General features: G+C 45.6%; 1 protein-coding gene across 1 annotated transcript in view; it reads right to left on the bottom strand.

Moving 5' to 3' along the window:
• LOC120054971 (1-phosphatidylinositol 4,5-bisphosphate phosphodiesterase gamma-1-like) overlaps positions 1-7302 on the bottom strand; it is a 64299-nt gene extending 56997 nt beyond the window's left edge. The window contains exons 1-2 of the mRNA XM_039002770.1: positions 6935-7302; positions 5835-6150 (exon numbers count right to left, since the gene is read on the bottom strand). Of these exons, the coding sequence (XP_038858698.1) occupies positions 5835-6123 (289 nt within the window). The 5' untranslated portion in view covers positions 6124-6150; positions 6935-7302. The remainder of the gene's footprint in view (positions 1-5834; positions 6151-6934) is intronic.
• Between the last annotated feature and the right edge of the window lie 9871 nt (positions 7303-17173).

The raw sequence follows: 17173 nt of genomic DNA, 5'->3' as shown, positions 1-17173 counted from the left end.
TCCATTCAGTCACAAAAGCATTAGTGAAGTCAGGCACTGATGTTGGGCTATTAGGCCTGGCTTGCAGTCAGCGTTCCAATTCATCCCAAAGGTGTTTGATGGGGTTGAGGTCAGGGCTCTCTGCAGGCCAGTCAAGTTCTTCCACACCGATCTCGACAAACCATTTCTGTATGGACCTCACTTTCTGCACGGGGGCAATGTCATGCTGAAACAGGAAAGGGCCTTCCCCAAACTGTTGCCACAAATATGGAAGCACAGAATCGTCTAGAATGTCATTGTATGATGTAGCGTTAAGATTTCCCTTCACTGGAACTATGGGGCCTAGCCCGAACCAAGAAAAACAGCCCCAGACCATTAATCCTCCTCCACCAAAAATTACAGTTGGCAGTATGCATTCAGGCAAACCCAGATTCGTCCGTCGGACTGCCAGATGGTGAAGCGTGATTCATCACTCCAGAGAATGTGTTTCCACTGCTCCAGAGTCCACTGGCAGCGAGCTTTACACCACTCCAGCAAATGCTTGGCATTGCGCATGGTGATCTTAGGCTTGTGTGTGGCTGCTCGGCCATGGAAACCCATTTCATGAAGCGCCCGATGAACAGTTCTTGTGCTGACGTTGCTTCCAGAGGCAGTTTGGAACTCGGTAGTGAGTGTTGCAACCAAGGACCGACAATTTTAATGCATTACGCGCTTCAGCGGTCCCGTTCTGTGGGTGGCCTACCACTTGCCAGCTGAGCCGTTGTTGCTCCTAGATGTTTCCACTTCACAATAACAGCACTTACAGTTGACCGGGGCAGCTCTAGCAGGGCAGACATTTGATGAATTGACTTGTTGGAAAGGTGGCATCCTATGACAGTGCGACGTTGAAAGTCACTGAGCTCTTCAGTAAGGCCATTCTACTGTCAATGTTTGTCTGCAGAGATTGCATGGCGGTGTGCTCGAATATACACCTGTCAGCAACGGGTGTGGCTGAAATAGTCGATTCCACTAATCGAAGGGGTGTCCACATACTTTTGTATATATAGTGTATAAACCACACCTACACACGCTTTTACTGAGAGAGAGACAGAAAGAGAAAGAGTGTGAGAGAGTGAGAGAGCGAGAGAGAAAGAGAGAGAGAGCGAGAGCGAGAGCGAGAGCGAGAGCGAGAGAGAGAGAGAGAGAGAGAGAGAGAGAGAGAGAGAGGTGCAGATTATGTGTTCCGGCGCCGACAGAGATGGCCGCCTCGCTTCGCGTTCCTAGGAAACTATGCAGTATTTTGTTTTTTTACGTGTTATTTCTTACATTGGTACCCCAGGTAATCTTAGGTTTCATTACATACAGTCGGGAGGAACTACTGAATATAAGAGCAACGTCAACTCACTATCATTACGACCAGGAATATGACTCTCCCGAAGCGGATCCTGTGTTTTGCCTTCCACCCAGTACAATGGATCTGATCCCAGCCGGCGACCCTAAACAACGACGCCGTAAAAGGGGCAAACGAAGCGGTCTTCTGGTCAGGCTTCGGAGACGGGCACATCGCGCACCGCTCCCGAGCATACTACTCGCCAATGTCCAGTCACTTAACAACAAGGTTGATGAAATCCGAGCAAGGGTAGCATTCCAGAGAGACATCAGAGACTGTAACGTTCTTTGCTTCACAGAAACATGGCTCACTCGAGAGACGCTAACGGAGTCGGTGCAGCCAGCTGGTTTCTTCACGCATCGCGCCGACAGAAACAAACATCTTTCTGGTAAGAAGAGGGGCGGGGGGGTATGCCTTATGATCAATGAGACGTGGTGTGATCATAACAACATACAGGAACTCAAGTCATTCTGTTCACCTGACTTAGAATTCCTCACAATCAAATGTCGACCGCATTATCTACCAAGGGAATTCTCTTCGATTATAATCACAGCCATATATATTCCCCCCCAAGCAGACACATCGACGGCCCTGAACGAACTTTATCTGACTCTATGTAAACTGGAAACCACACACCCTGAGGCTGCATTCATCGTAGCTGGGGATTTTAACAAGGCTAATCTGAAAACAAAACTCCCTAAATTCTATCAGCATATTGATTGTGCTACCAGGGCTGGTAAAACCCTGGATCATTGTTATTCTAACTTCCGTGACGCATATAAGGCCCTCCCCCGCCCTCCTTTCGGAAAAGCTGACCACGACTCCATTTTGTTGCTTCCAGCCTACAAACAGAAACTAAAACAAGAAGCTCCAGCGCTCAGGTCTGTTCAACGCTGGTCCGACCAATCTGATTCCACGCTTCAAGACTGCTTCGATCACATGGATTGGGATATGTTCCGCATTGCGTCCAACAACAACATTGACGAATACGCTGATTCGGTGAGCGAGTTCATTAGAAAGTGCATCGGCGACGTAATACCCACAGCAACGATTAAAACATTCCCAAACCAGAAACCGTGGATTGATGGCAGCATTCGTGTGAAACTGAAAGCGCGAACCACTGCTTTTAACCAGGGCAAGGTGACCGGAAACATGACCGAATACAAACAGTGTAGCTATTCCCTCCGCAAGGCAATCAAACAAGCTAAGCGTCAGTATAGAGACGAAGTAGAGTCGCAATTCAACAGCTCAGACACAAGAGGTATGTGGCAGGGTCTACAGTCAATCACGGATTACAAAAAGAAAACCAGCCCCGTCGCGGACCAGGATGTCTTGCTCCCAGACAGACTAAATAACTTTTTTGCTCGCTTTGAGGACAATACAGTGCCACTGACACGGCCTGCTACCAAAACCTGCGGGCTCTCCTTCACTGCAGCCGAGGTGCGTAAAACATTTAAACGTGTTAACCCTCACAAGGCCGCAGGCCCAGACGGCATTCCCAGCCGCGTCCTCAGAGCATGCGCAGACCAGCTGGCTGGTGTGTTTACAGACATATTCAATCAATCCTTATCCCAGTCTGCTGTTCCCACATGCTTCAAGAGGGCCACCATTGTTCCTGTTCCCAAGAAAGCTAAGGTAACTGAGCTAAACGACTACCGCCCCGTAGCACTGAATTCCGTCATCATGAAGTGCTTTGAGAGACTAGTCAAGGACCACCTCCACCCTACCTGACACCCTAGACCCACTCCAATTTGCTTACCGACCCAATAGGTCCACAGACGACGCAATCGCAACCACACTGCACACTGCCCTAACCCATCTGGACAAGAGGAATACCTATGTGAGAATGCTGTTCATCGACTACAGCTCAGCATTTAACACCATAGTACCCTCCAAACTCGTCATCAAGCTCGAGACCCTGGGTCTCGACCCCGCCCTGTGCAACTGGGTACTGGACTTCCTGACGGGCCGCACCCAGGTGGTGAGGGTAGGTAACAACATCTCCACCCCGCTGATCCTCAACACTGGGGCCCCACAAGGGTGCGTTCTGAGCCCTCTCCTGTACTCCCTGTTCACCCACGACTGCGTGGCCATGCACGTCTCCAACTCAATCATCAAGTTTGTGGACGACACTACAGTGGTAGGCTTGATTACCAACAACGACAAGACGGCCTACAGGGAGGAGGTGAGGGCCCTCGGAGTGTGGTGTCAGGAAAATAACCTCACACTCAACGTCAACAAAACAAAGGAGATGATTGTGGACTTCAGGAAACAGCAGAGGGAGCACCCCCCTATCCACATCGACGAGACAGTAGTGGAGAGGGTAGTAAGTTTTAAGTTCCTCGGTGTACACATCACGGACAAACTGAATTGGTCCACCCACACAGACAGCGTTGTGAAGAAGGCGCAGCAGCGCCTCTTCAACCTCAGGAGGCTGAAGAAATTCGGCTTGTCACCAAAAGCACTCACAAACTTCTACAGATGCACAATCGAGAGCATCCTGTCGGGCTGTATCACCGCCTGGTACGGCAACTGCTCCGCCCACAACCGTAAGGCTCTCCAGAGGGTAGTGAGGTCTGCACAACGCATCACCGGGGGCAAACTACCTGGCCTCCAGGACACCTACACCACCCGATGTCACAGGAAGGCCATAAAGATCATCAAGGACAACAACCACCCGAGCCACTGCCTGTTCACCCCGCTATCATCCAGAAGGCGAGGTCAGTACAGGTGCATCAAAGCAGGGACCGAGAGACTGAAAAACAGCTTCTATCTCAAGGCCATCAGACTGTTAAACAGCCACCACTAACATTTAGTGGCCGCTGCCAACATACTGACTCAACTCCAGCCACTTTAATAATGGGAATTGATGGAAATTTATGTAAAAATGTATCACTATACACTTTAAACAATGCCACTTAATACAGTATAATGTTTACATACCCTACATTACTCATCTCATATGTATATCTATATACTGTACTCTATATCATCTACTCCATCTTGCCATCTATATGTAATACATGTATCACTAGCCACTTTAAACTATGCCACTTTATGTTTATATACCCTACATTACTCATCTCAGATGTATATACTGTACTCTATACCATCTACTGCATCTTGCCTATGCCGTTCTGTACCATCACTCATTCATATATCTTTATGTACATATTCTTTATCCCTTTACACTTGTGTGTATAAGGTAGTAGTTGTGGAATTGTTAGGTTAGATTACTCGTTGGTTATTACTGCATTGTCGGAACTAGAAGCACAAGCATTTCGCTACACTCGCATTAACATCTGCTAACCATGTGTATGTGACAAATAACATTTGATTTGATTTGTGCATGCATGTCAACGACAACAAGACCAATGTTTGTCACAACCTGAATCTTTCAGCTTTATTTGACAACCATATATCTGTAGAGTATATATATGTGGTTTCTGTATAGGGAACTCAAAGTAGATAATAAAGTATCAAGTATTCAATTGTGAGTGTCACGCCTATTTCCATATGATTTTTTGATCATGCTGGTTGAGCATCTTCTACTCCTCTTCAGTTGTATGCAAAGAGAAAGTTCTCTATGTGGATTCTAAGTCTATTATCTCTCCTGTCTGGTTAACAGACATTATAATAGATCCTCTTTCAGTCTGTACAGAACAGATCCCACACAATACAGCCAGGCCCAGACAATATAATACACGCCCAGCCCAGACACATAACCTAACCATGGCTCAGCCTACCTCCCACCAAAACAATATCCTAGTCAGCTAAGTATGCCACTGCCACTCAATCCACCATCCCGGCTCTGTACAGCTCCAGTCTCCAAGGACAACAGACAGGAAGCACAGGGCTGGGTGGTGACTGGCCAACTCATAGGGCTCCATGTGGCCCCAGCATGTTCTCTGAGGAGCTACTGTAACTGGACAGCTGACAGCTAGGGGTCACAGCTAATGAGGGTCAGAGGTTCATGACCTAGCTGTCAAACGGTGACAGTGGAGTGAAAGTTATAGCAGGCAGGGTCAGCACAACACACCCTCATAGAGCACCATGTATTCATTTTTATTCTATTCTATTTATATCAGCTGTCTGCCAATGGGAGAGCATGGTAGGCTGCTATGCTTATCCCACAAAATCCGCACACACTATACAGTACAAAGTGAAAGACTTGGAGACAGACACATTGGTTGTTATGGTTACAGAGGATGTAAGTGACAGAGGGAGGGATAGTTGAGGGGAGATGCAAATAGTGCCTGTCTGGTGTGTGTTGTTGTGTAGACATGAGGCCAAGTGATCTGCACCACCAGGTTCTATGTAATAGACAAGTAGTACACGACTGTCACTAACATTTAGGATGTGTCCCCAATGGCATCCTATTCCCTATATAGTGCATTACTTTTGAGCAGAACCCTATGGGCTCTGGTCAAAAGTAGTACACTATATAGGGAATAGGGTGCCATTTGGGACATTGACTTATACTCACTCTCTCCCTCTATCTTGTCAGGGTTGCGGCTCCACGCTATCTGTCTAGTGTCCTGTCGTATCTGGAAGGTCCTCCTCTCCGGTCGCTGGGACTTCTTCTGGTAGAACACGGTCATGACCGTTCCAATCTCCAGGCTGTGGAGGATGCGGGTGCCCTCCTCGGACCAGTCCAGCATGCGGGATGTGGTGGCCGGGCCCGTACCGGGTCCATTAGTAGTGGTCTCATCCCGGTCACCAACGCCCCCACAGCCGTTGACGCTACTGCTGCTACTGAACCTGGCAGCACACATCTTCACTGCATGTGTAGTTTCAACGTACTGTTTAGAAGTTAGAGAAAAGGAGAAGGTAGTTACAGTTACATTCTGTTGCCTGGATACAAGGACATGTCACAGAGGCTTAGTGATTTCAACTTGTTGTGGTTTCAGAGTTAGGGAAAAGGATGTTGTATTCCTTCAACTCGGTCTAAAATCGATGGAGAGCGAGGACCACAGTTATCCAGTTATCCTTATCATGCATTGGTGGCCAGAGTGAATAGGTCATTGCCAATCCAATGGCAAAATGAAAGAAATGAAAAACTGTAATAACTAAACAACAATGGAAGTCATTAGTAACAGTGTAATAACTTAACAAACACTTCCAGTTGTAGGTTATTATTATAAAGAATAAAACCCAGTTTTCAATCCCATAATTTACACCTCTATTAGCAGTAGGCCATGAGCATAAAGCTGGAATTCGAGACAACTGTATCCATCATTTCTAGAAGTTAGGATGCTCCTCCATCCAGGATGTGATTTATTCTCCAGTCTACTTTCTGGGGGAGTGGATGGATCCCCGTGTTATCCTTTCCAGATGCTTCTGGCAGAAACACAAAAAGATCAGACCGAGGGCCAGAGAAAAAAAGAGAGAGGCAAAGCTGTTCCCCTCATTGCCCGTTGGACTCGGGTTTCCACCCAGGGTTCACGTTGGGCTGGCCCGTGGTTAATTAATGCACTAGTACAACCAGTCCAGTCCGGTCCACTCGGCGGGTAGATCGGTTACAGACAGACAGACAGCCCTGCCCCTGGATCCAGCACAGGCGCACACACACAGTGTCACACTTACCTCTGCCTCCCCGCCTGAGAATCAGTCCGGGTTACGGGAGCGACACATACATTCAGTTTCAATTATGTAACTGATAAAAGACAAGTGGGATGCCCAATGTTTTTGAGGCGGTCCGTGAAACAAATCACACCGCTATGGACCGAGCGGCGCTCGGTTGGCGCAGTCGGGAGCGCGTGGATACTGGAGACTGGAGCGGCCGTGCGAGACCAGTGCGTTCCGTCCAGGCAGACCATTCCGCTCTCCCTCACACCCACGGCGGACACGTTTCCCGGCACAGGCCGCCGAGAAGCACTGCTCCGCGGTTCATACCCCTCCTAAAGAAACCATATCCTTCAGTACAAGAGCAGAGTGAAGATTAGTCTTCTCGGTGACCGCCGGTGCAACTCCAACCGTTGGTCTGTCAGTCTGCCTGTGTGCGTCCTCCTCTCCTCTCTGCGAGAGACGTCTTTAGAGGAAATTAAGTCTAGCAGACCGGAAAAGCTTTTAGCTGGATTTTTTTCTTCTACTTGTGCTGTAGCCTATAGAAGAAAGATGGGGGGAGTGGAGAGAGAGAGAGACAGCAGGGCTGGGAACGGGAACCGAGAGGGGGGAGGAAGAGAGAATGAGAGGTGATATGGTGGAGAAACGGCGACATACGCGGGCTTTGAGGAGAGGTGCAGCATTGTCTGCAAGAGCTCTGGTCAATCAGAATAACAGTTCAAAGTGATGTGACTGAGCCAGAGGGTCAGAAGTCAGGTGTTAATAGTAGGTGATTGGAGTCAGTCTAGGGTCAGAAGTGTGATATTCCTTTGTGACTGGATATAATGAAATGGCTTAGTCCTAAACACTGCAAAAAGCAGTATAGGGCCAGTCTAACGCAGGGGTGTCAAACTCATTCCATGGAGGGCCTAGTGGCTGCAGGGTTTTCCTTTCAATTAAGACAACCAGGTGAGGAAAGTTCCTTACTAAGTAATACCTTAATACATCAATCAAGTACAAGGGGGGAGTGAAAGCAAGCAGACACTGGGCTCTCCATGAAATTGATTTGACACGTGGTCTAAAGAGTGCCTTACCCATGGTCTTACAGGATGACTGTCTGTGGAGTTTTAGGGAGTAATGGTTGCTTAAATTGACAGTTGAATGCTGTCTTTCATTGTTTTGAATACAGTGCATGTGTTTGGAAAGCTCCATTATACACTGAGTATATGAAATATTAAAAACACCTGCTCTTTCCATGACATGGACTGACCAGGTGAATGCTATGATCCCTTATTGATGTAACTTGTTAAATCCACTTCAATCAGTGTAGATGAAGGGGAGGAGACAGATTAAATAAGTATTTTTAATCCTTCTGGGACATGGATTGTGTATGTGTGCCATTCAGAGGGTGAATTGGCAAGACAAAAGGTTTAAGTGCCTTTGAACGGGGTATGGTAGTAGGTGCCAGGCACACTGGTTTGTGTCAAGAACTGCAACGCTGCTGGGTTTTTCATGCTCATCAGTTTCCCGTGTGAATCAAGAATGGTCCACCACCCAAAGGACATCCAACCAACTTGAAACAACTGTGGGAAGCATTGGAGTCAACATGGGCCTGCATCCCTATGGAACGCTTTCAACACCTTGTAGAGTCCATGTTCTGACTAATTGAGGCTGTTGTGAGGGCAAACAGGGGGGGGGGGGGGGGGGGGTGCAACTCAATATTAGGAAGGTGTGTTTGGTATACGCATTGTTTATGCTAGACTAAGGCATATTCATGGTGTGTGTGTGTGTGTTTTGACAGATGAACGATGCTAGTGTCTGTGTGTGGGAGGAGGCAGTCTGAGATGACATCACAGCTGTGCTATAGTCTAATCACATCCACATGTCAGCTGGGTGTGTCTCCTCCACTCCTGCCAATGGCCAGCCAACAGCCAATCACAATGCATGGAACACCCTCCCATTTTTTGAGAATGGGGGAGCCGGAAGGAGTGTATTATATGGTGTGTGTGTGTGTATTGTGTGTGTGTGTGAGACAGAAGACAGAGAGGTATTCATGTGGGGTGACGTGAAGGGGGAGGCATGTTACCCCTAAATCAATTCTTCACACACAGTCAGTAACATTTCATGGCCAAATTAAATTAAAGAGCACATCTTGTTTTCACAGAGAAGAGTCAACACACCACACAAAGTGTCAACACACCACACAAAGCGTGGCTGCTCCAAACATGCTATAGAATGCTTCCTAAATGGTACCCTATTCTCTATATAGTTCACTACTTTTCACCATAGCCCTATGGGCCCTGGTCAAAAATAATGCACTAAATAGGGAATACGATGCCATTTTGGATGGAGACATTACAGTGGATGAATCTGGCTGGAGTATGTTTGGGTCGGTTCATAATATGTATGACAACAGATCATTGTAGTATACTGTTTGAGTGCACTACAACAGAAGTATTCAGACCTCTTGACATCTTCCACATTTGTTACGTTACAGCCTTATTCTAAAATGGATTAAATTGTTTGTTTTTTCCTCATCAAACTACAAACAATATCCCATAATGACAAAGCGAAAACAGGTTTTTAGAATTTTTGTAAATTTCAAAAAAATATAAAACAGAAATACCTTATTTACACAAGTATTCAGACCCTTTGCTATGAGACTCGAAATTGAGCTGAGGTGCATCTTGTTTCCATTTATCTTTGATAGATTTAGAATGGTGCCAAAGGGGATGGCTGCCATTTTACGGTTTCTTAACCAACTGTGCTATTTTGTTAGTTTTTTCACATTGTTTGTAACATGTTTTTTAAACTTATTTTGTACATAATGTTGCTGCTATCATCTCTTATGATGGAAAACTACTTTGGGACATCAGAACAGCGATTACTCACCTTGAACTGGACAAAGATTTTTCTTTAAGATCGGTGGGTCCCTCACGGGACGGTTGACCTAACGTAGGCTAAGCGATTAGCATGAAGTTGTAAGTAACAAGAACATTTCCCAGGACATAAATATATCTGATATTGGCAGAGAACTTAAATTCTTGTTAATCTAACTGCACTGTCCAATTTACAGTAGCTATTACAGTGAAGAATACCATGCTATTGTTTGAGGAGAGTGCACAGTTATGAACATGAAAATGTATTAATAAACCAATTAGGCACATTTGGTCAGTCTTGATACAACATTTTGAACATAAATGAAATGGTTCATTGGATCAGTCTAAAACTTTGCACATAAACTGCTGCCATCTAGTTGTCAAAATCTAAATTGCGCCTGTGCTGGAATAATACATTATGGCCTTTCTCTTGCATTTCAAAGATGGTACAATTTTTTTTTTAAACGGCTGTTTTTTTCTTTGTATTTTCTTTTACCAGATCTAATGTGTTATATTCTCCTACATTCATGTCACATTTCCACAAACTTCAAAGTGTTTCCTTTCAAATGGTGTCAAAAGTATACATATCCTTGCTTCAATGCCTGAGCTACAGGCAGTTAGATTTGGGTATGTCATTTAGGCGAAAATTGAAAAAAAGGGTCCGATCCTTAAGAGTTTAACGCGTCCGGCGTGAAGGACATACTACTTTCTCGGGAACATGCCCAAATCTGTTAAGAAAAGACAGAGAAAAAGGGGGCGTAGGTCTGGCTGCCTTCTGAGAATTCGTAGGTGAGTGAGTAAACCTCCTCTACCATCCGTTATATTGGCCAAAGTGCAATCATTGGAAAACAAAATGGATGGTGTACGATCAAGACTATCCTACCAACGGGACATTAAAAACTGTAACATCGTATGTTTCACCGAGTCGTGGCTGAACGACGACATATATAATATAGAGCTGGTGGGATTTTCCATGCATCGACAGGACAGAGGAGCTACGTCTGGTATGACAAGGGGCGGGGGTGTGTGTCTATTTGTCAATAACAGCTGGTGCACGATGTCTAATATTAAAGAAGTCTCGAGGTATTGCTCGCCTGAGGTAGAGTACCTTATACTGTCGACCACACTATCGACCATGAGAGTTCTCATCTATATAATTCGTAGCCGTCTATTTACCACCACAAACCGATGCTGGCACTAAGACCGCTCTCGACCAACTCTATAAGGCCATAAGTAAACAAGAAAATGCTCATCCAGAAGCAGCGCTCCTAGTGGCCGGGGACTTTAATCCAGGCAAATTTAAATCCGTTTTACCTCATTTCTACCAGCATTTCACATGTGCAATCAGAGGAGAAAAAACTCTAGACCACCTTTACTCCATACACAGAGACGCATACAAAGCTCTCCCTCGTCCTCCATTTGGAAAATCTAACAATAATCCTATCCTCCTGATTACCTGCTTACATGCAAAAACTAAAGCAGGAAGTGCCAATGATGTGCTCAATATGGAAGTGCTCAGATGACGCGGATGCTACTCTACAGGACTGTTTTGCAGCACAGACTGGAATATGTTCCGGGATACATCCAATGGCATTGAGGAGTATACCACCTCAGTCATCATCAATAAGTGCATCGATGACGTCGTCTTCAGTGACCGTATGTACAATTTTTTTATTTTATTTTTTATTTCACCTTTATTTAGCCAGGTAGGCAAGTTGAGAACAAGTTCTCATTTAAAACTGCGACCTGGCCAAGAATAAAGCAAAGCAGTTCGACACATACAACAACACAGAGTTACACATGGAATAAACAAAACATACAGTCAATAATGCAGTTGAAGAAAATCTATATACAGTGTGTGCAAATGAGGTAAGAAAAGGGAGGTAATGCAATAAATAGACCATGGTGGCAAAGTAATTACAATATACCAATTAGACACTAGAGTGATTGATGTGCAGAAGATGAATGTGCAAGTAGAGATGCAGGGCTGCAAAGGAGCAAGATTGTCAGGCGTGTGAGTACTTGTGCTGAAGTCAGGTGCAGGAGAGCAGAGGATTGTGTACAAACGGACGCAACTGCATCCAAAAAACCTCCAGCCAACAAGGCAAAATGTAGAATGTGCAAAACAGTCACAACACATCAAATGTATACAAAACAGGCTTCGTGAAATAACACGGGAAAAACGCACACAAGCCTAGTGCGTTCAAAAACACGTAACACAAAAACAATCTTCCACAAAGACATGAGGGGGAACAGAGGAATAAATACATGTAGTGTAATTGGGGAATGAAAACCAGGTGTGCAAATAACAAGACAAAACAAATGGATACATGAAAAACGGAGCGGCGATGGCTAGAAAGCCGGTGACGTCGACCGCGGAACAAGGAGAGGAGCCAACTTCGGTGGAAGTCGTGACAAAAATAAATAAATGCAGTATGGGGATGAGGTAGTTGGATGGGCTATGTACAGGTGCAGTGATCTGTGAGCTGATCAGACAGCTGGTGCTTAAAGCTAGTGAGGGAGATAAAACGGGCTTTGGTGACAAAACGGATGGCACTGTGATAGACTGCATCCAATTTGTTGAGTAGAGTGTTGGGGGCTATTTTGTAAATGACATCGCCGAAGTCGAGGATCGGTAGGATGGTCAGTTTTACGAGGGTATATTTGGCAGCATGAGTGAAGGATGCTTTGTTGCAAAATAGGAAGCCGATTCTAGATTTAATTTTGGATTGGAGATGCTTAATGTGAGTCTGGAAGGAGAATTTACAGTCTAACCGTCCAGAGTAGTGATGCTGGGCGGGCGGGCGGGCAGGTGTGGACAGCGATCGGTTGAAGAGCATGCATTTAGTTTTACTTGCATTTAAGAGCAGCTGGAGGCCGCGGAAGGAGTGTTGTATGGCATTGAAGCTCAGCAGGCCCTCCGATTTGACACACTGAACTCTGTCTGAGAAGTAGTTGGTGAACCAGGCGAGGCAGTCATTTTAGAAACCAAGGCTGTTTAGTCTGCCGATAAGAATGTGGTGATTGACAGAGTCGAAAGCCTTGGCCAGGTCGATGAATACGGCTGCACAGTAATGTCTCTTATCGATGTCACGTTCTGACCTTAGTTCCTTTTTTATGTCTTTATTTTACGTTGGTCAGGGCGTGAGTTGGGGTGGGCATTCTATGTTGTTTTTCTATGTTTTGTTCTGTACGTTATATTTCTATGTGTTTGGCCTAGTATGGTTCTCAATCAGAGGCAGGTATCGATCGTTGTCTCTGATTGAGAATCATACTTAGGTAGCCTGTTTTCCCACTATGGGTTGTGGGTAGTTGTTTCCGTTTCAGTGTTTTCACCATTCGGGACTGTTTTCGGTTTTCATTTTGATTCTCTTGTTCTTTTTTTGTATTTTGTATTCATTCTATTAAAAGATATTATGGATACGTACCACGCTGCACATTGGTCCGATATTTCCTACTCCTCCTCAGACGAAGAGGACGAAAGCCGTTACAATCAATGGCAGTTAAGATATCGTTTAGGACCTTGAGCGTGGCTGAGGTGCACCCATGACCAGCTTGGAAACCAGATTGCGTAGCGGAGAAGGTACGGTGGGATTCGAATATCCCAACCAGAAGCCATGGATTACAGGCAACATCCGCATCAAGCTAAAGGCTAGAGCTGCCGCTTTCAAGGAGTGGGACACTAATCCGGACGCTTATAAGAAATCCTGCTTTGCCTTCAGACGAACCATCATACAGGCAAAGCGTCAATACAGGATTAAGATTGAATCCTACTACACTGGCTCTGACACTCGTCAGATGTAGCAGGGCTTGAAACCTATTATGGGCTACTAAGGGAAACCCAGTCGTGAGCTACCCAGTGACGCGAGCCTACCAGATGAGCTAAATGCCTTTTGTCCTCGCTTCGAGGTAAGCAACACCGAAGCATGCATGAGAGCACCAGCTGTTCCGGACGACAGTGTGATAACGCTCTCGGTAGCTGATGTGAGCAAGACCTTTAAGCAGGTCAACATTCACAAAGCCAGGGGGCCAGACGGATTACCAGGATGTGTACTCAAAGCATGCGCTGGCTAGTATCTTCATTGACATTTTCAACCTCTCCCTGACCGAGTCTGTAATACCTACATGTTTCAAGCAGACCACCATAGTCCCGGGTGACCAAGGAAGCGAAGGTAACCTGTCTAAATGATTACCACCCTGTAGCACTCACGTCAGTAGCCATCAAGTGCTTTGAAAGGCTGGTAATGGCTCACATCATCATCCTGGATACCCTAGACCCACTCCAATGCCCCTACTGCCCCAACAGATCCACAGATGACACAATCTCAATCGCACTCCACACTGCTCTTTCCCGCACTGCTCTTTCACTTCTCCTTCCTGGACAAAAGGAACACCTATGTGAGAATGCTGTTCATTAACTATAGCTCAGCATTCAACACCATAGTGCCCACAAATCTCATCACTAAGCTAAGGACCCTGGGACTAAACATCTCCCTCTGCAACTGGATGCTGGACTTCATGACAGGCCGCTCCCAGGCGGTAAGGGTAGGCAACAACACGTCTGCCGCATTGATCCTCAACACTGGGGTCCCTCAGGGGTGTGTGCTTAGTCCCCTCCTGTACTCCCTGTTCACCCACGACTGCGTGGCCAAACACTAACATTAACATTGACGAGGCTGTAGTGGAGCGGTTCGAGTGTTTCTAGTTCCTTGGTGTCCACATCACCAACGAACTATAATGATCCGAACACACCAAGACAGTCGTGAAGAGGGCACAACAACACCTCAGGAGACTGAAAAGTTTTGGCGTGGGTACCCAGATCCTCAAAAAGTTCTATAGCTGCACCATCGAGAGCATCCAGACCGGTTGCATCACCGCCTGGTATGGCAACTGCTCGGCATCTGACCATAAGGCGCTACAGAGGGTAGTGCATATGGCCCAGTACATCACTGGGGCCAAGCTTCCTGACATCCAGAACCTATATACTAGGCGGTGTCAGAGGAAAGCCCAAAAAATTGTCGAAGACTCTAGTCACCCAAGTCATAGACTGTTCTCTCTGCTACCGCATGGCAAGCGGTACCAGAGCGCAAAGTCTAGTACCAAAAGGCTCCTTAACAGCTTCTACCCCCAAGCCATAAGACTGCTGAACAATTAATCAGATGGCCACCCGGACAATTTACATTGACACCCCCACCATTTGATTTTACACTGCTGCTACTCGCTGTTTATTATCTATGCATAGTCACTTTACCCCTACTTACATGTACACATTACCTCGACTAACCTGTACCCCCACACATTGACTCGGTACCGGCACCCCCTGTATATAGGGTGCGGCAGGTAGCCTAGTGGTTAGAGCATTGGGCCAGTAACTGAAAGGTTGCTGGATCGAATCCCCGAGCTGACAAGGTAAAAATCTGTCATTCTGCACCTGAACAAGGCAGTTAACCCACTTTTCCTAGGCTGTCATTGTAAATAAGAATTTGTTCTTAACTGACTTGCCTAGTTAAACAAAGGTTACATAAAATTATATATATATAGCCTTGTTATTTTATTGTGTTACTTTTGATTGTTTTTGACTTTAGTTATTTGGTAAATATTTTCTTAACTCTTTTTTGAACTCTTTTTTGAACTGTTATTTGGTCAGGGAGATGACCAAGAACCTGACTGTCACTCTGACAGAGATCGCATTCCTCTGTAGAGATGGGAGAACCTTCCAGAAGGACAACCATCACTCCTCAGTAAAAGGCACATGACAGCCCGCTTGGAGTTTGCCAAAAGGCACCTAAAGACTCTAAGACCATGAGAAACAAGATTCTCTGGTCTGATGAAACCAAGATTGAACTCCTTGGCCGGAATGCCAAACGTCACGTCTGGAGGAAACCTGGCACCATCCCTACGGTGAAGCATGGTGGTGGAAGTATCATGCTATGGGGATGTTTGTCAGCGCCAGGGACTGGGAGACTAGTCTGGATCGAGGGATAGATGAACGGATCAAAGTACAGAGAGATCCTTGATGAAAAACTGCTCCAGATTGCTCAGGACCTCAGACTGGGGCGAAGGTTCACCATCCAACAGGACAATTATCCCAAGCACACAGCCAAGACAACGCAAGAGTGGCTTCGGGACAAGTCTCTGAATTTCCTTAAGTAGCTCTGCCAGAGCCCGAACTTGAAACCGATTGAACATCTCTGGAGAGACCTGAAAATAGCTGTGCAGCGACACTCCCCATCCAACCTGACAGAGATTGAGGATCTGCAGAGAAGAATGGGAGAAACTCCCCAAATACAGGTGTGCCAAGTTTTTTCGGTCATACCCAAGAAGACTCAAGGCTGTAATCGTTGCCAAAGGTGCTTCAACAAAGTACTGAGTAGAGGGTCTGAGTACTTATATAAGTGTGATATTTCTGTTTATTTGTAATAAATTTGCTAAAATTTATAAAAACCAGTTTTTGCTTTGTCATTATGGGGTATTGTGTGTAGATTGATGAGGGAAAAAAACAATTTAATCAATTTTAGAATAAGTCTGTAACGTAACAAAATCTGGATGAAGTCAAGGGGTCTGAATACTTTTCAAATCCCCTCCACAAAAACATAAACTCAACAATTTCAAAGATTTTACTGAGTTACAATTCATATAAGGAAATCAGTCAATTTAAATAAATTCATTATGCCCAAATCTATGGATTTCATGACTGGGCAGGGGTGCAGTCTTGAGTAGGCCTGGGAGGGCATAGGCCACCCATTTGGGAGCCAAGCCCAGCCACTAGGGAGCAGGCCCAACCAATCAGAATGAGTTTTCCCCAACAAAAGGGCTTTATTACAGACAGAAATACTCCTCAGTTTCATCAGCTGTTCGGGTGGCTGGTCAAAGGTGAACGTGCAGGTGAAGAAGCCGGATGTGGAGGTCCTGGGCTGGCGTGGTTACACGAGGTCTGCGGTTGTGAGACTGATTTGACATACTGCCAAATTCTCTAAAACGATGTTGGAGGTGGCTTATGGTAGAGAAATTAACATGAAATTATCTGGCAACAGCTCTGGAGGACATTCCTGCAGTCAGCATGCCAATTGCACGCTCCCTCAAAACTTAAGACATCTGTGGCATTGTGTTGTGACAAAACTGCACATTACAAGTTTTTGTACCAAGCACAAGGTGCACCTGTATAATGTTTATGCTTCTTGATAAGCCACACCTGTCAGGTAAAGGAGAAACGCTCACTAGCAGGGATGTAAACAAATTTGTGCACAAATTTTGAGAAAAATATGCTTTTTGTGCAAATTGAAAATGTCTTGTATCTTTTATTTCAGCTCGTGAAACATGGGACCAACTCTTTACATGTTGTGTTCATAATTTTGTTCAGTATACAATAATGTAACAACAAACAAAATTCTTGCACTCAATC

This window comes from Salvelinus namaycush, chromosome 10, assembly GCF_016432855.1.
Source record: "Salvelinus namaycush isolate Seneca chromosome 10, SaNama_1.0, whole genome shotgun sequence".
Taxonomy (NCBI): Eukaryota; Metazoa; Chordata; class Actinopteri; order Salmoniformes; family Salmonidae; genus Salvelinus; species Salvelinus namaycush.
This window is presented reverse-complemented; position numbering and strand designations above follow the sequence as displayed.